Source organism: Strongylocentrotus purpuratus, unplaced genomic scaffold (genome assembly GCF_000002235.5).
Source record: "Strongylocentrotus purpuratus isolate Spur 01 unplaced genomic scaffold, Spur_5.0 spur5_scaffold_5, whole genome shotgun sequence".
Classification (NCBI taxonomy): Eukaryota; Metazoa; Echinodermata; class Echinoidea; order Camarodonta; family Strongylocentrotidae; genus Strongylocentrotus; species Strongylocentrotus purpuratus.
Genome location: NW_022145611.1, coordinates 30,279,498 through 30,302,186, shown reverse-complemented (window position 1 = coordinate 30,302,186; position 22,689 = coordinate 30,279,498). Strand labels below are relative to the sequence as shown.

The 22,689-nt window shown below is 37.4% G+C and overlaps 2 protein-coding genes across 3 annotated transcripts; both read left to right on the top strand.

The window, feature by feature from the left end:
- Nucleotides 1-7,167: 7,167 nt before the first annotated feature.
- LOC100892885 (zinc finger protein Eos) lies at nt 7,168-10,584 on the top strand. Of its 2 annotated transcripts, XM_003723630.3 has the most exons (3): nt 7,340-7,484; nt 7,956-8,151; nt 8,372-10,583. In XM_003723630.3, the coding sequence occupies exons 2-3, from the start codon at nt 7,980-7,982 to the stop codon at nt 9,847-9,849; spliced, it is 1,650 nt and encodes a 549-aa protein (XP_003723678.2). In that variant the 5' UTR covers nt 7,340-7,484; nt 7,956-7,979; the 3' UTR covers nt 9,850-10,583. The 2 variants fall into 2 exon arrangements, with proteins under 2 accessions (XP_030855276.1, XP_003723678.2); XM_030999416.1 differs by lacking the exon at nt 7,956-8,151 and having other exon boundaries at nt 7,168-7,484; nt 8,372-10,584.
- A 3,369-nt stretch (nt 10,585-13,953) lies between these two features.
- LOC581365 (cytochrome c oxidase assembly protein COX16 homolog, mitochondrial) lies at nt 13,954-17,330 on the top strand. The gene is made up of 4 exons (XM_781371.5): nt 13,954-14,083; nt 14,769-14,846; nt 15,172-15,246; nt 15,956-17,330. The coding sequence occupies exons 1-4, from the start codon at nt 13,994-13,996 to the stop codon at nt 16,085-16,087; spliced, it is 375 nt and encodes a 124-aa protein (XP_786464.2). The 5' UTR covers nt 13,954-13,993; the 3' UTR covers nt 16,088-17,330.
- Nucleotides 17,331-22,689: the final 5,359 nt, after the last annotated feature.

Below are 22,689 nucleotides of genomic sequence, written 5' to 3'. Positions count from 1 at the left end.
GAACTTATAAAATACTTAGATTCATATAAAGATGTAAAGTACCATTTAATTTGTGTTCAGGAAACATGGTTCAATGATGATAGAATATTGCAAATCCCTGAATATACATGTTTTATTAGAAACAGGGAAAATCAATCTAAAGGAGGGTGTGCCATTTATGTACATGATTCCATCAACTATGAATATCCTGTCAATGACGAAGAATTCGAAATACAACATATTAAAGTTCATGTTGCTGGATCAAAAATCTCCATAATCAATTTCTATAACCCTTGCAAAAAATTAAACGAGATTGTTTTGAACAGGATGATTAACAAACTAGAATACAATCTATTCCTTATAGTTGGGGATTTCAACTCACATAATCCTGTGTGGGGTAGTGCAAAGATAGACCAAAATGGGCACACAATTGAAAATTTCACACATGACAATAACTTTATAATTTTAAACGACGGAAGAGGAACCAGAATAGATCCACGCACTGGGAAAATGTCATGTTTGGATCTTAGCATCACCTCCCCCAAACTATCTTGCCTATGCTCGTGGGAAGTTTTGCGGCACACCCTTGGTAGTGACCATTTTCCCATCTCCACCCAGATATTATTGGACCGAGCAGGGAAAGTAAACAGCAACAGCGAGAAGATAAATGAGGAAACAACTTGGTCTTTTAAAAATTTTGATTGGAACACTTTTGCCGAAAAATGTGAACATAAAATTGAACATAGTGGCAACTATTCCGACCCTACGAAAATGTATAAATGTTTTATGAAAAGTTTGTCAGAGACTATTAAAGAAATAATGCCCCAGAGGGGAAAGAAAAAACATGACCCTGTACCTTGGTGGACAAAAGACTGTACACAAAATATCAAAGAAAGAAACAGGGCTAATAATAGATTAAAAAGACACATTTCAATAGAAAATCTAAATACATATTTGAAGAAAAAATCAGAGGTACAAAAAACTCTACGCCAAGCAGAACGAAATTACTGGCAAGAATTTTGCTCAAGACTCAACCGCTTTGTACCAGAATCAGCGGTATGGTCTACCATTAAACGGTTAAAGGGGGTATCTGTCAAAAAAACAAAAAACATGTCAGTCCTGATAGAAAATGAAAAAGAAATCACATGTAACAGTGAAAAGACTGAGGCTTTCTCTAAGTTCTTCCAATCAATTAGTAATGTTAAAGAATGTCCAGAAATAAAAGAAAACAAAAATGTTGAGCAACAAGTCACGAAATCACTGAAGCGGGGAATGGAGCATATCTTGAATGAACCATTCACTCTTTTTGAATTGCAAAAAACTCTAAACACATGTAAACAATCAGCTCCTGGAAAAGACAAGATCCCTTATCAGGTTTACCAAAAACTTCCTCAGAAAGCAAAACAATATATGCTAAAGGTCATGAACTTGATATGGGATACGGGTAGCATACCTCCCAGTCTGAAACACTCTATCCTAATACCTGTGTTAAAACAGAATAAAGACCCCCGAAAGGTATCGTCGTACCGACCCATAGCACTTTCCTCATGTTTTGCCAAGATACTAGAACGGATTGTGAAGAATAGACTCCAATGGTATGTAGAAAAGAACAATATACTTCCTCCCCTCATGACTGGCTTTCGTAGTAAACGTGGGGTCACGGATAACATTGTACTTTTAGAGAATGCCATCCAAAGAAGCATTAATGTTGGTGAATATACTTTAGCAATCTTTCTCGATATTGAAAAGGCATATGATAGACTTTGTATCAAAGGCCTTATTTACATACTATCAGTACATGGTATTACAGGTAATATGCTCGAGTTTCTCTATAACTATCTGAAAGAGCGGACTTTCCAAGTAAAGATTGGTAAAGAAGAATCAAAATTATATGAAATGTACAACAGCCTCACCCAGGGGAGTGTCTTAAGTCCTATATTGTATAATATCATGATGAGTGATATTCCAACAGATGAATTAATCACCACATCTATTTATGCTGATGTCTGTGTCATCTGGATGTCAGGTAATAACATAGAAATTATTTCAAACAGAATACAGTGCTATCTGAACACATTGAGTGAATGGTTTACTAAATGGGGCTTTCGCCTTTCACAGAGTAAATCCTTTCCAGTGTTATTTACTAAAAACAATAAAGCAAAATACCCAGAACTGAAATTAAACAACGACGCACTTTTATTCCAATCAAAGAAGCATTTCCTAGGACTTATATTTGACAAAAGACTTTCATGGAAGACGCACATAGATGCCGTAGTCCTTAGATGTAAAAAGAAACTGAACATTCTTAGGTGCCTTACTGGGACTACATGGGGAAGCTCCTCGAAATCCCTGCTAATGGTATATAGAGCATTGATAAGATCGTTATTAGATTTTGGTTGTGAAGCCTATGACAGTGCGGCTCAAAGTATAAAGAAATCACTTGACTCCATTCAATATCAAGCCTTGAGAATTTGTGCGGGAGCTCTTCCTCTTACATCATTAGATTCACTACAAGTTGAACTAGGTGAAATGCCCTTAGACTTAAGAAGACAGATGCTGGCGGACAGATTCAGACAAAAGATTGAAATGCATCGAGATCACCCTGTCATATTAAACGTTAAGCCCAGCTGGCAAATGGAACTTTTGAAGCTCCAAAAGAATAACAAGCCATTTGGATGCAGAACAGAACTAATGAAACATTGTACTATCGAACCTTACACTATACCTAGTTTCCCCCCTTGGAAAATTAATGCTCCAAAAGTGTCGATAGAATTAAGCGAAATAGTGAACAAACATGAAAACCCATCTTATTTACGTCAACGCAGTTTAGAATTGATCAGTACCAAATGGCCAATACAACTACACATCTATACAGATGGGTCAAAGGTTCCAAGTTTTGGAATAAGTTCTGCTTCTTTTTATGTACCAGCATTCTCCTTTCAACAAGCCAAACGATTGGCGGATCACACCTCATCTTTCAGAGCCGAATTGGCTGCAATTGTCCTTGCGCTTAATTGGCTAGAGAACATTAATGTGTATGTTGGCATTGTTATTTTTTGTGATTCCGTAAGCGCCCTGCTCGCCATAAAGGATGAAAAAGATATTACATTTGTAACTGAAATTATTACATTAAGTACAAAATTATCGTATCAAGGAAAACACATACACTTAGAATGGATTCCTAGCCATTGTGGTGTACACGGAAATGAAATGGCAGATTTTTATGCAAAATCTGCTTTACAAAATAACATTGAAATTTGTAATAAATTATCCTTTTCTGAAATAAAGAGTATTATTACCAGCAAGTATATAAAACTCTGGCAAGACAGATGGAATAATTCTGATAGATCTCTTAGACATATACTGCCTACAGTAAATCAACCATATGAATGTAAGTTGAACAGATTTGAAGAAAGTATTCTCCATAGATTAAGAATAGGAGTGATAGGTTTGAACTTAGATCTCTTCAGATTGAATATACACTCGACAGGCCATTGCAATAACTGCATAGGACGTACTGAAACTGTAAACCACTTTCTCACTGAATGCCCAAAGTACATAATAGAAAGAGCTATGTTACTCGTAGAAACTGATTTATCACATCCACAGGAAATCATGACACTACTTAAACTTTCAGAAATAGTTAAACAAAAAGCAATAGTTCGCTTCGTTTTAAGAACAAAGCGGCTGTATCAAAACAATTAAATTGTTGTTGAGGTTTTTTTTTTTTTTTTTTTTTTTTTTTTTTTTTTTTTTTTATCTTCTCTTTTCCTTTTTCTTGCACCAATAAAGCCCACAATACTTGTAACTAATTTGACCATTTACTTTTTCTAACAATTCGGTGATCACCTCCAACATCACATGCTAGCTGGCACCCCCTCACCTATGCCGGAGTGACCTAGGTTAAAACCGAAAGTCTGCGAAATATACCTCAAAGACTGGTAAGATGGCATTTTGAAAAGGGTGGGGGTAGGTGCGAAGTACACATGTGCATACGTGAGGTGATATTTGAACGCGCACGTGCGCGTAAACACAAGTACGTACGTTTAGTTTTATAGGCGTTTTTCATTCACAACTTGCTAGGCCGTCGTCTCTTTCCAAAATTATTAATTTATTGAATTTTCTCTGTAACAAAAGTTATAGAGTCTAAAAAGAAAAAAAGAGGAAGGAAAGAGGATGGAAAGAGAAAGAATCCTAAAAATAGTCATTTATGACATGAAATTGTACATATAATTTATGTGTATATAAATAATTCATAAAATAGTGTGTGGCAAAAATAGTCAACTGTGACTGATTGCCAAACAAAAACAAATCAAGAAGAAAAAGAAGAAGAAGCACAAAATGATTCTGCTCGGATATGCAGGCCAGTTGTTACCCATATTGGGCTTGAATAGACTTGATTATTGAAAGACCCTTTGTTTCACCTCGCGAAGTTTGGGCACTTTAATATAAGAAGTAAAACCTTGCCCATCATTGAATTCATGTTGTAAAGTTGTTTACAGACTGGAAAAGGATAGCATGGGAGTGTAGAGAGTGAATAAAAGGAAGAAAGTAGTACTGAAAATGTAAAAAACTTGTTTAACCTGGCAATAAGGGACTCTTGAATGTAGTTTAAAAATTGGACATGGCTTTGGGGCTAACGCTACCGGCCACCGGCTACGCTGACGACCGCCAGCTAGCTGACGACTCCCCTCCAAAAAAAAAAAAAACCCCAAAGGGGCTCCCTAACATTTTTTTTCTACACTGATCCCCCTCAACAAAGGCCCTTTTTTTTCTTCTTTTTCTTAAAAAAATACACTAGCTGGGGATTGAACCTGATACTTTTCACTTACTAGGCGGTCGCCTATCCATGAGACCACTATGGCTCACTGCGATTACCTGGTTCACTTTTAGTTGTTATCACTGTGCTTTTAGTTGGTAATACTTTTAGCTATCCGACGACAGGCGCAGCTACCCCTTAAAGGCAGGCGCGGATCCAGGGGGCCGAGGGGGCCTTGCCCCCCTCCCCACCCCCGCAAAAAAACAAAAAAGAGGTAGAAAGAGAGAGAGAAGGAAAAAAAGGGAAAGAGGAGAGAAAGGGAAAGAAAGAAGAAGAAGAAGACGAAAAAAGGGGAAAAGAAGCAGATCGGGGGGGGGGGCGAAAGGGCCTTGCCTCCCATTTGTAAACCCCCCCCCCCCCCCGCTAAAAAAATAAAAGAGAAGGACGGAAAGGGAAAGAAGAAAGGAAAAGAGGAGATAAAGGGAAGGAAAAAAAAAGGACGAAGAAAAGAAAAGAGCGGGATATCAGTTGCAATTTTCCCGCCAACAAGTTGTAGTTCTGGGGCGGCCAAAAGGCCCTTGCCCCCCCCCCCCCCCCTCACCCACGCCCCCCCCCTCCCCACCCCGAAAGGGGGTAGGAAGGAAAAGGGAAAAAGGAGAGCTAAAAGGGAACAAAAAAGAGGAAGAAGGAAAGAAAAAAGGTTTAAAGAAGGGAGAACACCTGCGAATAATCCCGCCAACAACGTGTAGAACGGGGGGGGGGGGGGGGGGGGGGGCGAAGGGGAATGCCTCCTCCAGCCAAACTTAAAACAGATAGGTAGAGATCAGTGTCGATTTTTTACGCCAACAAGGTGTAGATCGGGTTAAGAAAAGAAAAGGGGCCCTTTTTTTCTCTCTCTCTCATGATCTTGTTTTTTGCGGGGGGGGGGGGGTCACTTATTAAGGCCCCTTATGATTTAGTTACCTACATTAATTTTGAGCAAGTGTAGGAGGGGAGTGGTGCCTTGGTTGTATCTATACTGTTAAGAGGCCCTATATAATTTTGAATGAGGCTGACGTTGGACATGGGTCCCGGTAAGAGGACACTATTATTTTTTTTTTTTGGGGGGGGGGGGTCAAGAAATTTTTTAATTTGACATTTTCCTCCGTTGGGGGGGGGGGATAAGGTCACCTTTTTATGTCAGCCATTGGCATTTTTTTTTTTTTTTTTTTTTTTTTTTTTTTAAACATCATTTTTAATATTTTTTTGTTGCCGGGGGCACGTTCCTGTTTTTAAGTACATTTTGGGCGAATTAAGGCCTGATTTTAACATATTTTTTGGGCCGGGGGGGGGGGGGGGGGCACGTGCCCTCTGTGCCCCCTCCTGGATCCGCCACTGGTACATATCTCATATTTCAAACATTCATAACTTTCTGCTTTCATGAACTGATCCTAAGGGTAAATATTGAATTTAGGGGATAACCCATAACAAATTGCAAATATATTTTGTTTCTCTGCAGTGAACTTTAGCATGATCGGTCAGTGAAGTCTATGACAACATGTTCACATTTTTATAATGCAAATGAACATCGGCTATGAAAGGAAATTCATATTGTTCATAATAATTGTGCAACTAAGTTTACCCGTACTACCCGACCAAAATAAAATGTTGATAAAGTTTAAAACCATTTATGGACACATTTTGATATCCAAATTGCCAACCCAATTTTTAAATATGCCAAATAAACATCCGTCATAAAGAAATTAAAATTCATATTTTCCTCTGCTCTAAAATGCAAATCTTAAAACCAAAGGAGTGACAACGTTTTGAAAACATGATTGATGTAACCTTTCTACTGTTGGATTCAGCATGTTAAAAGTGAAAATGTCGATATGCCTTCAACAACTTAGTTTTAACAGTGCATAAAGTATTGGCAGGTGTGATGGTTAATCGTTGCCTCTCAGTCATGGACGAAGCTCTCGTTGGTGGTATAAGCCCATCAAGTTGGCAGTGAACACTATTAAAATTTAGTTTTTCTTTTTTTGCCCCCCCCCCCGGAAATGTGAAAATCACGCCGATCGATATTTCGATCAAGGGAGGGGGGGGGGGGGGAGAGGAAGTAAACACTCCTCCCCCTCCTCTTGAACAAAACATAATATAAACATTAACAATACCATCTTCTTCTTTTGTGCCCGGGGGCGGGCCCACCCCTGGGCATATATAGGTCTCCTAGACTTAATTGTGCTAGTCCTCACCTGGATTTATTCAAGTCGCCGGTAATACTGCCGTTTCCTATCACGCTGCCCCTTTATTTTGTTTTTGTTTTGCAACTTTTGCTTTTTTTGTGTGTGTTTTGTTTTCATGAATAAAAACGATGTTGAAATTAAATGTTTTTGGAAAAATAATCCTATATAATATTATATTCACATATTTTATTTAAGTAGACCCTAGGCCAATTAAGCATTTTATGTGTCTAAAATTTAAATTTCCTGTTTTAAAAGTAGGCCACCAAATAAGTCAAATTAAATAATCAAAATTTAACTAACCCCTAAAAGAGAGACAGTCATGACTTATCATACAGTTCACTGCATATAAAGAATCCCCCATATAAATTATGTATTTGAATGATCTCAATAGTTGGTGTGCAATTAGCGCGCGCATGCGCATTGTATCAATTTGTTCGAGAAATGTTGGAGGATATGAAAATCACAGGTTTTTGCTTCGACTGTCCATTACTCTATTTGATCAACATTGAATAATTCGTCAGGTATAATATCTCAATTTCTTATGGTTTTAATTAAAGACAACAGTAGATTACTGTTTTTTATGGCCCATTTTGGGGGGTAGGAAGCGCGAAGCTGAAGCTTAGCTAGATTTATCAAAGGCCGCTTGCAGAGCTTCAGGTCGGTCCCACATACTTCAATGTGTGTTCTGCTTTTGATACAAATTACTGTAGGCCTACTGTACAACTTACAAGATTTCAATTTTCTCGGCTTGATTGCAGAATACGCTACCATATTGTAAGTCTTTACAACAACAACAACTTTATATAGCCGTAGATATGTTGTGATTTTATTGTTTGCGATGATGATAACGGTGCTACAGGTATTGAAGTAAATGCAAGTGTTCGTATTCATTTGGTGGATGAAAAGTGGAATTTTGAGCTGTTTTGTGCGTCATTGGCATAGAATCTAGCTAATAATGATAGCTTTTTTTATCCATAAAATACAATTTGCAGATAAACAAGCAGAGCTAATGGATAATGGCAGAATATAGTGATTCAGATCTGAAAGGTTTGATGGAAGTGTTTCAAGTGAAGGCAGAATTCATTGACGATGAAGTAGAACCAGGGGAAGATGACAACAGACACTTGCCTGAGGAGGAAAATGGTGGATATATCATGGTTCCTGAAGAAAATGATGAACCAGATGATGGTGAGGGTTGTTTCATATATCAGAAATAATTAAAAGTTATGGCAATAATGTTACAATTATACCTCGCACATAACAAATTGTCTATTTTACTTTGCTTTTGTTTTTAAGCAAAGAATTTACGCATCTCATTTTACTTACAATCTTTATGCTTCCTTTTGATTGTCAAAACATATCATTAAAAAATCAAATTTTGAATTTATGACTGCATGTATTTTTACAGGAACCGCACATATGGAGCAAGAGGGAGAATGCAGCTTCATGGGAGAAGAAAGTGATGAAATCCATACTACCTTTGATGCTGAACGGTCTGAACCAGAAGACTTGAGCTCTTTGGGCCCGATTGCAGATCAGGACCAGGATCCAGACTCTGGGACCAGCTCGTCAGTGCTGTATAATGTTCTATCTCATGGAGAATCTGCAGCAATGCAGCATATCGCTATGGGAGGTATCAAGAAAAAATTTGATTGTCGCTGGTGCAAAGCGTCATTCACAAAGAAAACCAGCTTGCGAAGGCATATGAACCTTCATAGTGGGAGCCGCCCATTTCAGTGTCCATTCTGTGAATACAATGCAACTAGAAAGGATCAGTTGAAAACACACATCAAGACCCGTCATACACGAGATAGCTCTAAGCACTTCACTTTCAAATGTCCTCTATGCAGTAACATGTTTCAGAGCCAGAGACGAATGACCCTGCATATGCGATCTCATCAGTGGGATAATTTCCCTTGTGATTTGTGCCATATAAAATTTAAATCTGCTCATGAGCTTGTGCAGCATCTGAAGCGTAGGCACCCAGACTCGGGTACAGACCCAGGAAATTACCCTTATGTTTGTGATGTGTGTCATCGTTGGTGCAATTCCATTGAGGAGTATGTAGATCACATTCAGACACACCCACAAAGATCCCTGCAATCTCCTGACTCTGTAGCCGATCGTGCCTCGCCCAACGATGCAAGTCATTCTAATGGTCAATCAAGGGCTGCTAGAATGAGTATCTTAGAGCAAGCGCTGTCTAAAGGTAATTCATCGCCATCGTCTTCATCAAGGAATCGTTTTCCCAGTGAAAGTAGCACTAGTTCACAGAAACCTTGTCAGAGAACAGAATCCAAGCTATCAGTTAGTAGTTCAACATCCAGTATTCATGGAAATCCACCTGCATGTCCCCCTTCTATCCAAGGGGCCATGTCTTCTCAATCCATGCTGTCAAGGTTACTGCAAGGTGGAAAAGTACAAAATGCAGCCCCAAGTACAACTACAAGCAATGGTCCTTACATCACGAAAACTATTTCACTGAATGAAGGCAGAAATGTCCTTCGCTACCCTCAATATCCAGTAAGGAATCCTTCGCCTACATGTAATTCAAACTCCTCATCTTCAAGGATGCCTCATAATGTAGTGTCACCGACAATCAGCAGAGACTCTCACGACAGCTTGGACACTCATTCCCCTCAACTCTCTTCAAACAGCTCTATACACCGCAGCCGTGGCACAAAGATGGTAGACAGTTCCACGCAGGATGAGGTGATGCGATGTGAGCATTGCCATACTATCTATGCAGACAGTATAATGTATGCCATTCATATGGGATGCCATGACTGGCAGGAGCCCTTTAGGTGCAATATATGTTCATTCCACTGTGCTGATCGCTATGAATTCATGTCCCACATCACCAGAGGCCTGCATCAGAAAAGATGAAATTCTTGATAAATAGTATTGATTGTTGATTGCAATTCTTAGAAATAACATCTATGCAATACAGTCTATCCCACAGTTGCAGATGTACCAGGTTTTATAATTTTAAATACCAAAGATTACTCTGTAATATTTGGCATTTAAAAAAATTGAAACTGTATGAAATGTTAGAAAAGAAAGTTTAGCTAAATTTAGAGCAATGATGAATATCAATGATAATGATGGTGGATATGAGATTTACCAGTCTTCTAAAGAATCAAGTTTTTTAATATTAGGGTACAACCATTTTTGTTGTTGATTTGGCAGGTACTTATTGTTATTGACTGAACAAATATTTCCCTTTTTATAGTAGGCTGTTACTGGGTACATTCTCAAACGTCTGGACTGAGTAGACCCTGTAATTCCTTCAATATACTCTAGAATAGATCTTGTTGCCAACTATCATTAGGAGATGCCCATGGCAGTCTCCACTTGCCGCCTGTTCTTGACTCAGTTCCTTTGTTCTAAACATTAGCAATAGCCATGAATGAGTTTGGTTTGATAGGATGTCACAAGAGATATTGCCATTTTGTAATGGCATTAGAATGAATATTCTTTAAAGTATTCATTTGTATACATGGTATACTTTATGCTAGACAGGATAGTATCTATACAGTTTTGTTAATCAAATAATGTGATGTCAATGTCTAATAACATACGTGTGTGTATAATCAATTTTTTTTTTTTTTTTTTTTTTGGGGGGGGGGGGGGGGGGGGACAATGTATGTTACTGAATTCTGTAATGACTTTCTGATATCTGAATACGGTACTGCTTACTTAATTTCTCAGCATGAATGTTGTGTACTTTTATAGTGACTGTAACAAAGTGATTGCTATGAATTTATGAAAATATATTCAAAATTAAGTTTCATTGCAAAAGTTTTGTTTACAAATTAATGCCTCAGCCAGCAGGGAAGTGAATGGGACACTGTCAAAGATGTTTTCAAATCTGCACTGTTAACTGAAATGATGATATTGTAATTTTGCATACAGTAGGTGCAATGCTAATGACATCTCTTACCAGGGGCGGATCCAGCCGGCGGCAGGGGAGGGGGCCCAATTCGGGAGAAAATATTTAGCGGCGAAACAGCCGGCCGATAATTTGCTCAGTGGAGGGTTGATAAGTCATGCTTATAAATTTGTTTAGTTTGCATTTTATATTCTGACGAGTCAATGAATCTGGACAAGTTGAGTGAAGTTGACATGTTTTAGACATATTTAGCAAAGTAGATATTTTTGCCTTTTAAAGAAGATATGCATGCACCATCATCAAACATTTAACCAAGCTTGGAATATTGTGAAATCTTTTTTAATCTTCTTTTTTATTTTTGTACTTAATTCTGTCATGAATGGCAGAAAATGGCTTGTACTCTGTTTTATTGTTGATGTTGTATGCATGTTTAGAAGTGTATTTCTTAAAGATGTACTTACTCAAAAATCTTTAAAATTTGTCACTATTCCAAAACCTTGCATGAAAGTAAAATTAATTATACTTATAAATCAGAATTTAGATTTTAGAGATGACGTTTCAAAAATAATGCTCATCAATTTTTGTTTTTAAGAAAACTAAGTTATGAGGTAAATTCTATGCTTTTTGTTTTATACACGTATGTCATTAAGTTTTTTTGTGCAATATCAATTAATTTTTGGTAAAGAATACCAGAACTACATTGTGCTGATGATGCATTTGGATTGCTTAGATTGGAGATGGGAAACTTTGTGTAACCTGCTAGGAATATGGTGCTGTAATGAATGTAAATAAGATTGGTCTTAATTTTAAGTTCCATAATGAATGATCTCTTTCTAATTGGATCTCAAATACTACTGAAAGCCTAATATCTCTGTCCGGTTGCATAAAACTTAGCATTAATGGTAACTTCAAGGAAAACCTTGATTTGATTGGCCGTTGAGTGATGTTGCCATGGTAGTTAATATCGATGACAAAGTTACCATCAGTGGTAAGTTTTATGCACCGGGTTCCTGTAAAATGTGTCCTATGTATGGGAAGACTAAATAAGAACAAACAATTGTAGGCTACTGGTAATGCAACATTTCTTAATATTCTGAAAGATCATTACGCAGTGTGAGTTTTTTTTCAATATGGATAAAGACATGTCTTGAGCTTTAATAACAATATAAATGCTAATAGTAGCTGGTTAAAGGAAACCAATCACATACAAATATGATACATATGAAACCAACCGCACCCCACATACACACACACACACACTAAATAAACTTTGCTCATCATTCTATATTTGAGAAGTTAAATGGTATAATAAAATTAAAGAATAATATAAAAATTCCAGTCAGAGCTAGGTCCCATTTACTGATGTGAGTGTACGTCTCACACAGCTTACTCACATCCAGCTTTTATCTTCATTTACAGAGGATTTTAAGATGCTATTTGTTTCCGCAGAAGTAATATTGGTAAGCTGGTATTTTTATTGTAGCATACCAGTATGGAAGTCAGAAGATTCAGATCTAAATATAATTTGGTGATTGATCTCCTTTAATTCAAAGAATAAATCTTGCCCTCCTTTATTTGACATACGCTAGGACCTGTGGAATTTAGTTTTTTTTAAATCTGATTTATAGTTAAGCATCTATAAAAGAAGGAAAAAAAGGTGATTTTTGCATGGTCCATTGAGAGCTTAATATATATTTGTGTAATATTTGGTGCAAAGAAATTGCAGATTTTCACATATTTGATGCACATTAAGAATTAAAATCATATTAGTAAGATACTAAGGAATAACATGTGATTTTATGTTTAGAGTCTTTTTTTGTTTCAAACAGATTTTCATACTTTGTGATCATTGAAAACATTGTACATTTGTTCTATAAAAGGGACTGGAGCAGGTCAAGGAACGCAAAGTAATTTTTTTCTGAACAAGTCTCTTTGGTCTACACTTAGATGTCTACACAAAAAAGAAGAGAGAAAAATTGGCTATATCCAATGAAGCGCTGCTGTGCGGACGAAAATTGGTTTTCTATTTCATGATAATGTAAAAAAAAAATTCTTTTTACTTTTGATAACATGCAAGATTCTTTGAATGCAGTACAGCCACGGAACTGTACAGTTGAATCTTAAAATAATGAACTCTGTGGAACCAATGAATTTTACTGTGTTTTTATTGGAAGCTAGTTCATTACTTCAGGGCTCGAGGACAACAGCTTACAGAGAAGTAGGACTTTTCTCAAAACTACAGTTTGTTATAACAGTATTTGTTAGAATGAGTATCCATTGTACCACTCTACATGCATGTAGCTCTATGTAGTAGAAACCTGCAAAAAGGGGAACAATTCCGATTGTGGGGACTAATGATTTGGGTATTAATTTTCCTATTTTTTCCAAAGGTGCTGAATTTGCATGAGATTTTATATTTTGTATGTATGAAAAAGAAGTGATTTGTAGTATGCAATTTTTCTCATATTAATAAATATTTATCCTAGCATACATGAAAATCAGTGTTTACATTTTATATGTCTGTTTAGTAGATTACAAAATATCTGAATTTTTGTGCTAGGATCCCTGATTTGGATTTGTTTGAAGCCAAATAAATGTATTTCATCCTACTCATAGATACCAGAGAATAAAAATGTGAAGGGGGCGTTATTCGCCTCCTCCCCAGTCCCCCTTCCTCTCCTTCAAATTCAAAGATCTTCTTTTTCTCATTCCCATTAAAACAATTTAAAAAAAAATTCATCTGTGCATGCTTGAAAGAAGTGAATGTAGAACTATTAATGGATGTATGTTATGAAAGTGAATATGACAGAAGATGAAATTAACCTTAACAGCCCTTTTCAAATTGCAATCAAGTCGAAGCATACCGGTATTTTTTTTCTGTAGAGAAGGGTTAAGAAGAACATCTGTACCAAAATCAATTTTGAGGAAAATTACCACTTTTATAGGGTACTCATTTGACTTGACTAAATACATGTATGTTCACCCCCCCCCCCCCCCCCCCAAACCTCCTTTAACACCAATGCTCTTCTTCGGAGTGATAAAACGTCCAGTGGGTTCTTTGTTTTGCTTCGTAACCTTCGTCGAATTATACGGGGTCTGCAGTGCAATACAGCTAGCAGAGAGACTACTAAAATCAAAATGTCAGCGCCCATGAAAGGAAAAGGATTCCTTCAACTTGTTCAAGTCATACAGAAGAACTCGTTTCTTCGTTACGGGCTTCCAATGCTGGTAAGAAAGGCTTCATTTTTTTGGAATAAAAGTATTCAGTACATTAATGGACATAATGCATGCATGTTTATTAAAAAAACGAAGAGTTCTATATGAAGGATCTGGGTCGGCCAATTATGTTCAGTCCCATGTAATCCTTTTCACGTACGCTGACTGAAAGCTCATGCAATGCAGCTTGCTATTTGCAGTTGAGAACTTGAGATGGTATCGGAAAGACGGCTTAAAGTAAACAAATTAGCAAAGTCGCCGCGCTGTAGGAACTAAAGTTAACTCCTCCAAACAAATGGAACATTTCTGTCTAGATCTATCTATTATTCTTTGAGCTTGAGTCTACATCTTGTACACTCAAGTTTTGAGTTGCATCATTGCATGTAGATCTAGTATGTACATTACTTAACTTACCCTTGCTGTTTTCCCAGAAATCTTCTAGGGTCTAATTTTGGTTAAAAAACCCAGCCCAGTCACACTCTGAAGTTTCTTTCATTTTTAATGAATGATGATGATCACTTTCTGTGTATTTATTAAAAAAAATATAAGTCCATTGACAGGACTCTTCACATGATCATGAATACTGACACAGATTCTACCTTCAGTACTTTAATCTGGTAAGATATTGAGAGTGTAAGGGCTGCCTGCTATAAGATGCTGGACACCCATACTTTATTTTATTTTATTTTTGCTCCAGGTGTTGATCGTTGGTGGTGCCTATGGCTTGAAAGAGTTTCGAACACTCAGATATGAAATAATCGATAAGAGGAAGACGGTAAGATGGAAGTGTGTTATTGTATATAATAAATGATCTGTATTTGGCTATACATTTAATTTTTGTTTAATCAGAATTTAAATTATCTATTTCAGATGAATGGAAGAATAAATGATGTCTTGTTCATCGGTCATGCATAATGATTTGATACTGTAATGTTGTAAATAATATATATGTACCAAAATCATTGTTGAATTTGTTTAGAAAAGAAAGTTTTATTATTTCATCATGATTTGTTATAATATAAACATGTTGTCTCACAAAATGTTACTGTTGTAGTTAGACTGCATTTCTTGTATCTAAGTTCTTTCTCTTTTTTGTAAAGGTTGATCCAGAAACTGAGGCAAGAATGAAACAACTTCAGAAAGAGAAAAAGAATTCTGTAACTGAAGAATTTGAGGTAGGCCTATAGTAATTACATGCATCTTTTTAAAGGTAAGGTTGAGTTCTGGGAAGAGGTGAAAAATAATTTGTGAGCGTTATCATTCTTATTATGCAAGTGTGAAAGAACATCAGATAAGACATGTTCCCTGAAAAGCATGGCTCTTCAAATGCCTTCATATTCTAAATATTTCATGTACATCCTAAAACTCGGGGGGGGGGGGTAGGTTTTTACGCCACATGTTCATGTGGTCCCATGTACATCTTTCTGTGTACAGTGTTAGTAACTTTACCAAGACTTGGCCAATTTCTTATCATTTTGATAATTCCAGAACCTTGCAATACACACAATTCTTATATGCTAGATGATCAATCTTTTCTGGTCGATTCTACACCGTTTCTTTCACAATGCAATCGCATGACCAGAACTCAACTTCATCTTTAAGTCAATACATTTACTATGCATTTTTTTAATTACAGAAGAACCATTCAAATGTGATTTAAATGTAGAAACCTTTTATATGTACACAAATGCTTTGCTTTTTTTAAGTACGGGTATTCATGAGCATGAATAATTAATTATTCATGCTCATGAATATATTTTATTGTTTTTGTGATGATTAGATCCAATTGATGATGTGAAATATGTCATGTCAAGTTGAATGAAGTGAGCTTTATAAAGGGTTATAATCATGATTATAATTGTTGTGGTGGTTTCATCTTTGCAGAAAATGCGACGGTCTGACTTGGACGCCTGGCACAACATCCGAGGACCCCGGCCATGGGAGGATTCTAAAGAGTTTCAGATGATGGCGAGAGAAAATATTGAGAAGACCAAACAGATATCAATAAAGAGATAGCATGATCTCATTTATATCAGGATTTATGCATATTTCATTCTAATAAGACTTGTGTGTTCATCCTGTCAATGTGTTCATAATATGAACATCTGCAGTTCTTTTACAGATTGCACTAAAGTGCATGTAATGTGTGTAAGACTTGACTAAAGTATAAGCAGTAATATGTAGTGACTGAATTCAAAGATGCTCATTGATATGAATGCATAACAGACAGGAAATATGAAAGATTATGGATTGAGAAAAAAGTGTCTTCATAATTTGAAATATTTTTGTCAAGTTTTGTCCATGATTGAACAATCAAAGTTTGGGTAATTTTATTGTCAGGTGATGTTTCTATGCAGGTTATTAACAAATGGTTGTCTGCTCTTGATTTTGTTCTGAGATATTAGATGTTCACATTCTTTAAAAGTGATACATAGGTACATACTCAAACCTCGAGTGGCAATTTGGCAAAGCCAAGTTTTTATGTTCTTTCATGACGGTATACAGAAACTATTATACCAGTGCCCTAAATACAATTGCAAGATCAGTTTAATCACATCTACTAGTAAGGAATTGTATATGAAGAAATCATCCGAATGGAAATTGATTGCCTGTGTGAAAAGATCATTTGCATAGATTAGAAAGTCAGTTGAACAGGATTTGTTTTAAGATTTTTATATTAAATTCCACAATTTTTTGTTGTTAACTTGCATAGTTGCATTACAATAGAAATGCATTAACTTTGTATAATATGTATTTCTGTAGGTATTTTGACATCTAGAGACTAATGATACAGATAAAGAGATACTTCAATGTGAATAATAGATACTTATTTTAAGTAAGTATGGTAGTTTTATTTTGTTAGAAATGTGATTTTTATATTTGACTCTCATTGTACTGTCTAGGAATGGATTGGGCTTTCCCCTGCTCTAAACCTTGAATCCAGGAACAATTGTACATGTAATTGTGTGTCTCAAAGCTTTGAGAATTTTTCCTTCAATTATGAGTTTGTTATATGACAAATAAAAGAACTGTGATCAATGTCCTAAATCTAACAACATCAGAAATTATGATATTTCACTTTCTCAAAATCTTAAATTGATGTTTATATTGGCAGTCGGATTATAATTAAAGATATGCAATGAGCTACACTGTTTATCCAATGCAGCTCACCCAATTAATTTTTCTTATGGTATGATTGCGTCATCTCTGAAATAAATATATATTGAGTCAAAAGCAAAATACAGAGTTTGAAAACTTTTTAAAATCTATGTCAATATTTTGTTTAAAAGTACATTTATTTGAAAAGCTCAAAGTAGAATACTGTTCTGCACTTCTTCCCTCCTACTATCACAATGCAGAATTTGCACTTTCTTTATTTTTGTCACTGTTTCTTTTTATGTTTATATTCCCAAAATGTCTCTATTTTTTTTAAAGCTCCAATGAGCTATTGCTATCTATTCATTTGTCCAACCATATTTTTTTCTTCTGTCTTCTTCTCAAAGAAATATGGCCGGATTTTAACCAAACTTGGTTTAAATCATCCTTAGGCAAGAGAGATCTAAAACAGTTCAAAAGGGGTACGTACCCCCAAAGCACTACCACAGTTCTTTAGGGCAGTAACTCAACATTGTATTTTTCTTCTTGAAAATCTATGGCTGTATTCTAACAAAAATTTGTAGGAATCACCTACAGAAAAGGGAAATCTATAGTTGTTCAAACGGGGTACATGCTACACAAGTAGGGTTGAGGCAGCATCCCCCAATCCTATGGTGCTCTATGGTAATCTTTGTAAAATTCATGCAAGATTTTGATTTAAATTGATTTTTTAGGCAGGCGGATATGAAATTGTTCTGAAGGGCTACCGATTCCTCCAGTGGGAGGAAACGTGGGAGTAGCACCACCCCCCCCCCCAAAAAAAAAAGAAGAAGCTGGATTCTAACCAAAAGTTTATAGGAATCACCTGCAGGAACAGAAGATCTAAAGCGTATCAGGACAATTACCCCCGAAAAACTACCCCCATGTAAGGGCAATACCCCCCCCCCCAGAAAACTAACCCATGCAAGAACAATAACGCCCCAGAAAATAACCCCCAAGGACAACCATCCCCGAGGACAATAAGCCCCGACGACAATTACCCCTACCCCAGACAATTCCCTCTAGGAAAAATTACCCCCTGTTCTTTAAAGAGAAAGTTCACCCTGATAATAAGTATGTTTTGTTTTTTTTCGGGGAAGGGGGGTCTTTGTCCTGGGGGGTAAATGTCCTCGGGGAGAGGGAGGGGGCAGGTTGTCCTTGGATGGTAATAGGGACTTTTAGATTTGCGTGGACAGATACGTGTGACGTCCATTCAAGGCAGTGCATTAAAAGGACGTCGATCGTAGCAATCCACGTTGTCGTTGTGCAGATCTAAAAGTCCCTAATATTCCTGAGGTAGTTTTCCGGGGGTAATTGTCCTTTGGAAGAACAATGTGAAGCAAACCTAAATTTGTTTGAATGTAATACTTGCCCCTACAGGGTTTCCTTTAACTCTCATATTGTATAAGTCGCTCCATTTATACTTCAATCAATTTCACTTCACCTCCTCTACTTCTTCTCCTCTCTCTCTCTCTCTCTCTTCTCTCTTCTCTCTCTCTCTCTCTCTACTCTCTCTCTCTCTCTCTCTCTTTCTCTTTACTTTTGTGTTCGTACTCCATTTTCTCTCATTTTCGTTACTATTTTATGTCGGCCTATGTTTTTATATTGAATTGGTTTTTATTCCTGTCAATTTCTCAAACTATAATATATTAAACAATCATTTGACAGTAGAATACACCACTGGCGTACTGGTGGGGGGGGGGGGGGGGCTTAGGGGGCGCCAGCCCCCCCCCCCAAATGAATTGAACCATGGCTTATTTTCATTCCATATACAAGTGATGTATAAATGTTCGTGATTTCACATGATTTTCAACAGAATGCGTGTTTATCCATTTCTGTTGCAAACTGACACATTCCAAATGGCCAGGAAGAGCATATGTTTTTTCTTATAGTCACTAAGGGGCCGAGGCCACTAACAGTAACACTAGTAAAAAAAAAATCCTATCCAGAAGCAACTGTGAAAGCACTGCCGGCCGTTCCATACTTACATCATGTAACACTGCACATGCAACGTTAAGGGCCCAGTGGGGAAATTGAATTTAGACAAGATTAAGAGTAGTGAACGGTACAACAATCGTCTTCTTTCTCTAATATTTAATGAAACGGCAAAGCTTCCGCGTTTCGGGGGGGGGGGGAACTGAATTTAGACTTGGATTAAGAGTCGAGAACGGTACAACGAATAGTCTTCTAAGCTTCTTTAATAATTTAAATGAAGTGTCAAAGCTTCCGCGCTTCACGCGGGAGGAGAAAAAAACTGAATTCAAAACAAAAACACGATACAAAGAATTGTCTTCTTTCTCTAATATTTAATGAAACGTGAAAGCTTCCGCGCTTCGCGCGGGATGGGCAAAAAAAAATTCAGACAAGGATTAAGAGTAATGATTTATTGAACGTCAAAGCTTCCGCGCTTCGCGCGGAATGGGCGAAAATAAATTCAGACAAGATTAAGAGTAATAATTTATTGTAACGTAAAAGTTGACGCGCTTCGCGCGGGATGAGAGGGGGCGGGGGGGGGGGGGGGGGGGGCGGGGGAGCTGGATCCAATCAAGAATTAAGAGTCGAGAACGATACAACGGATCGTCTTCTTTCTCTAATAATTACTCCAGGAAGTGCCTGAAAATGCGTCTAATTTGGTTCTAAAATTGCAAATGCTTCTTACCTTGGGAGGGGGCCCAGAACCCCCTCCCAGACCCACCCTTCGCTCCCTCGCCGCTGAAGCCTCGTTCTGTCGCTTTCATATTTTTACATATATTTAACCCCATGCCATTTTTGCCCCCCCCCCCCCCGGAAAGAAATTCCTGGATCCGCCACTGATGCCCATGCATGTTAGAGTGGGGTGCTGCAGATTTTTTTTTTTTTGTCAGCCCCCCCCCCCCCCCCCCCCCCATCGTTTTTGCTCATTACGCCACTGGAATACACCCCCATTTTAATATCGATTCGATCAAAAACAGTTTGAAAACTAGAGAAAACTAGAGGTATGGATAAATCTGATTTACAAAATGACTTACAAAATAAACATTAGAAACTAACCAAATATGATTGTAAACAAATCATGGAAAGCCTGTAGATTAATAGTTATATTTCGAGATCAAATTACATGGCATTTCTTAGGTTATATAAGTTGCTTAATTGTAATATGTTAACGTGATTGTTTCATGAAGCAGAGATCGTGGTCATTGAAGTATAAGCACGAGGTTGGATCTCAATAGCAGATTAGTTTTATTATTATAAAATGTGTTGTTTTTTCAAACTGATCTTTAATCATAACGCTTTATATTTCTTTTGCCTCACCATTATATCAATACAATGTTTCGAAATTGAATTCGGCTAGAAAAGAAATAAACCTTAGGTACACATATTACTTTTCATAATCTATATTCCAATTATATCGCCAGTATGTACACGTATCGTTACTGCTTGGTCATAATAGTTTTACTTCGAGTTTTTCAGGTTCTAAGTTTAAAAGTATAAGGATAACTTTCAGTCTTCGTCCATCATGTTCTCTGCTGTCGGAAGAGATCGAGCATTCCAGCTACGAAGGAGTCGTCGACGCTCTATCCTAGCTGCGATATGACGCCCTTGACCAAACTTAATCTTAGAGCGAGTCATCATGTTCATCAATCATTCTCGTCTTTTTTACATCGGTGACATTCGAGCGATTTAGATTGTAGTATGACAGATACTGACTACGGTATGCCGGTATATCGTCATCGTCTTCCTCCTCGTCTATCATACCTGTATGATAGCGGGATGGGTACAGTGCCGAATCGGACGCAGAAGTCAAGTTAGGTTCGTTCTTAACTTTTAGGGATGCATTATTTGACGACTGATTCGTATCGTTTTGTTCCTCCTTTTCTTGATCCCCGTCATCATCAACATCATCGTCATCTTCGTTTTCAGGAGTGTAGGTCGAGTTCATGTCGTTCTGTCGTTCTCGGAAGCTTAGCCAGGCGATACTATGCACCATCGACAGTGGTGTTGCCGAAACTCGAGTTTTGAAAGTCCCGTTCATCCTTGAGTCGTCTGTTGGTCTTTGTCGATGATCGTACCGCTGGAGATGTTTTGGTAATTCGGGAAGAACATGTTGTCCTGAGCTATTATTTCCTACCGGTTTATCGAGATAACTGTTTCGACGGTCTCTCCTGAATGCGACTTGATCGTCATTAGTGCAACCCCTTCTGCGATTCCCTTCATCTTTAGAATCACCGTCCTGTACTGTCTGCTCGTATTTTGAATTTTGTCTGATATTATCCCGCGTTTTTTCATCAAGCTGCAATTGCGGGAATATTGATTTCCGTAGAGTTTTGTCATCTGCTGCCACGGCTCCAGATGCAAACGTTCGCGACCTCGTCATCTTATTTGGTACAAGACGTATTAACTCAACAGTGCTCGGCCGATTTTTCAATTTTGCTCCTCCATGCATTTCGTTGGCAAGCTCCTTTTTTGTAATATTGAACATCTTAATTTCTTGTTTGAGATGGAGCATTTCGATGTCATGGTTACGTAACTGTCTGAGATGTTCTTTGTTCATTGAGACCTTCCTCCCATCTAGCAGACGTCTCTCACATTCATTGCTCTGGATGACTCTCTGGGAGTTCTCAGAGATGCGCTTTCGCATCTCTCTCTGATACATCGCGATTGGTTCAATTTGTCCAAAATAAGAAAAAATCAACTATACCAACTTAGCAATCAATGTACATCGCTGAGACTCAGTGATTCCGGTCCTCGTCAATTCAGGGAGACTCCATTTTTGTAATGTTGACGATCATTATGTGCCGTAACGTTTAGGTGTAGACTGGTAGCAAATGTTCATTAACATCATAAACATTTCATTCCAATTGATAGTCGCACAACTTGAAGAAAATGTTTATGTATATTACAGTTGTTTCTGTACTCCTGCAGGCTCCAAGAAAGAAAAATTGAATGAAAAATTTCGCTTGTCACTCAAGGAGGAAAGACTCAGAAAGTCCGTTGTCAATTCTTTTAAACGGCTCCATCAAGTTCGATGATCACACATTTTTTTTTTTCGTCCTCGTTGACAAACGTAACATTCATAAAAGTTTCCTTCTTTTTACGCAGAGGTAGTAACCATGCACCTGCTTGATGTCGATGCAACGTAGTTATGTATGAGAGTATTCAATTATTTGTTCACTTAGTTTCAAGGACCAAATAGTTGTAGCGTTGTGGACAATTACAAATTTACAATATTTGCACCAATTATTGATTAACAGTTTTTATCATGTATTACGTAACCGTCTGATAAAAACGTCATGGATACGGCGGCAGCGGCCTGACGCTGTGTGGAAGGATTATGGAGTTTTCAATTTATTATGTAGTTATTCACATAACTTACAAATTAGGTGGGGGAGGGGTGGGGTGGAGGGATCCGGGGAGAGGTGAGGGGGGGGGGGGTGGGCAGAAAACGATTTTTGATTTTTATTAAAACATTGCATTTTTTAAACCTGTCCTCTCCAATCTGTCCC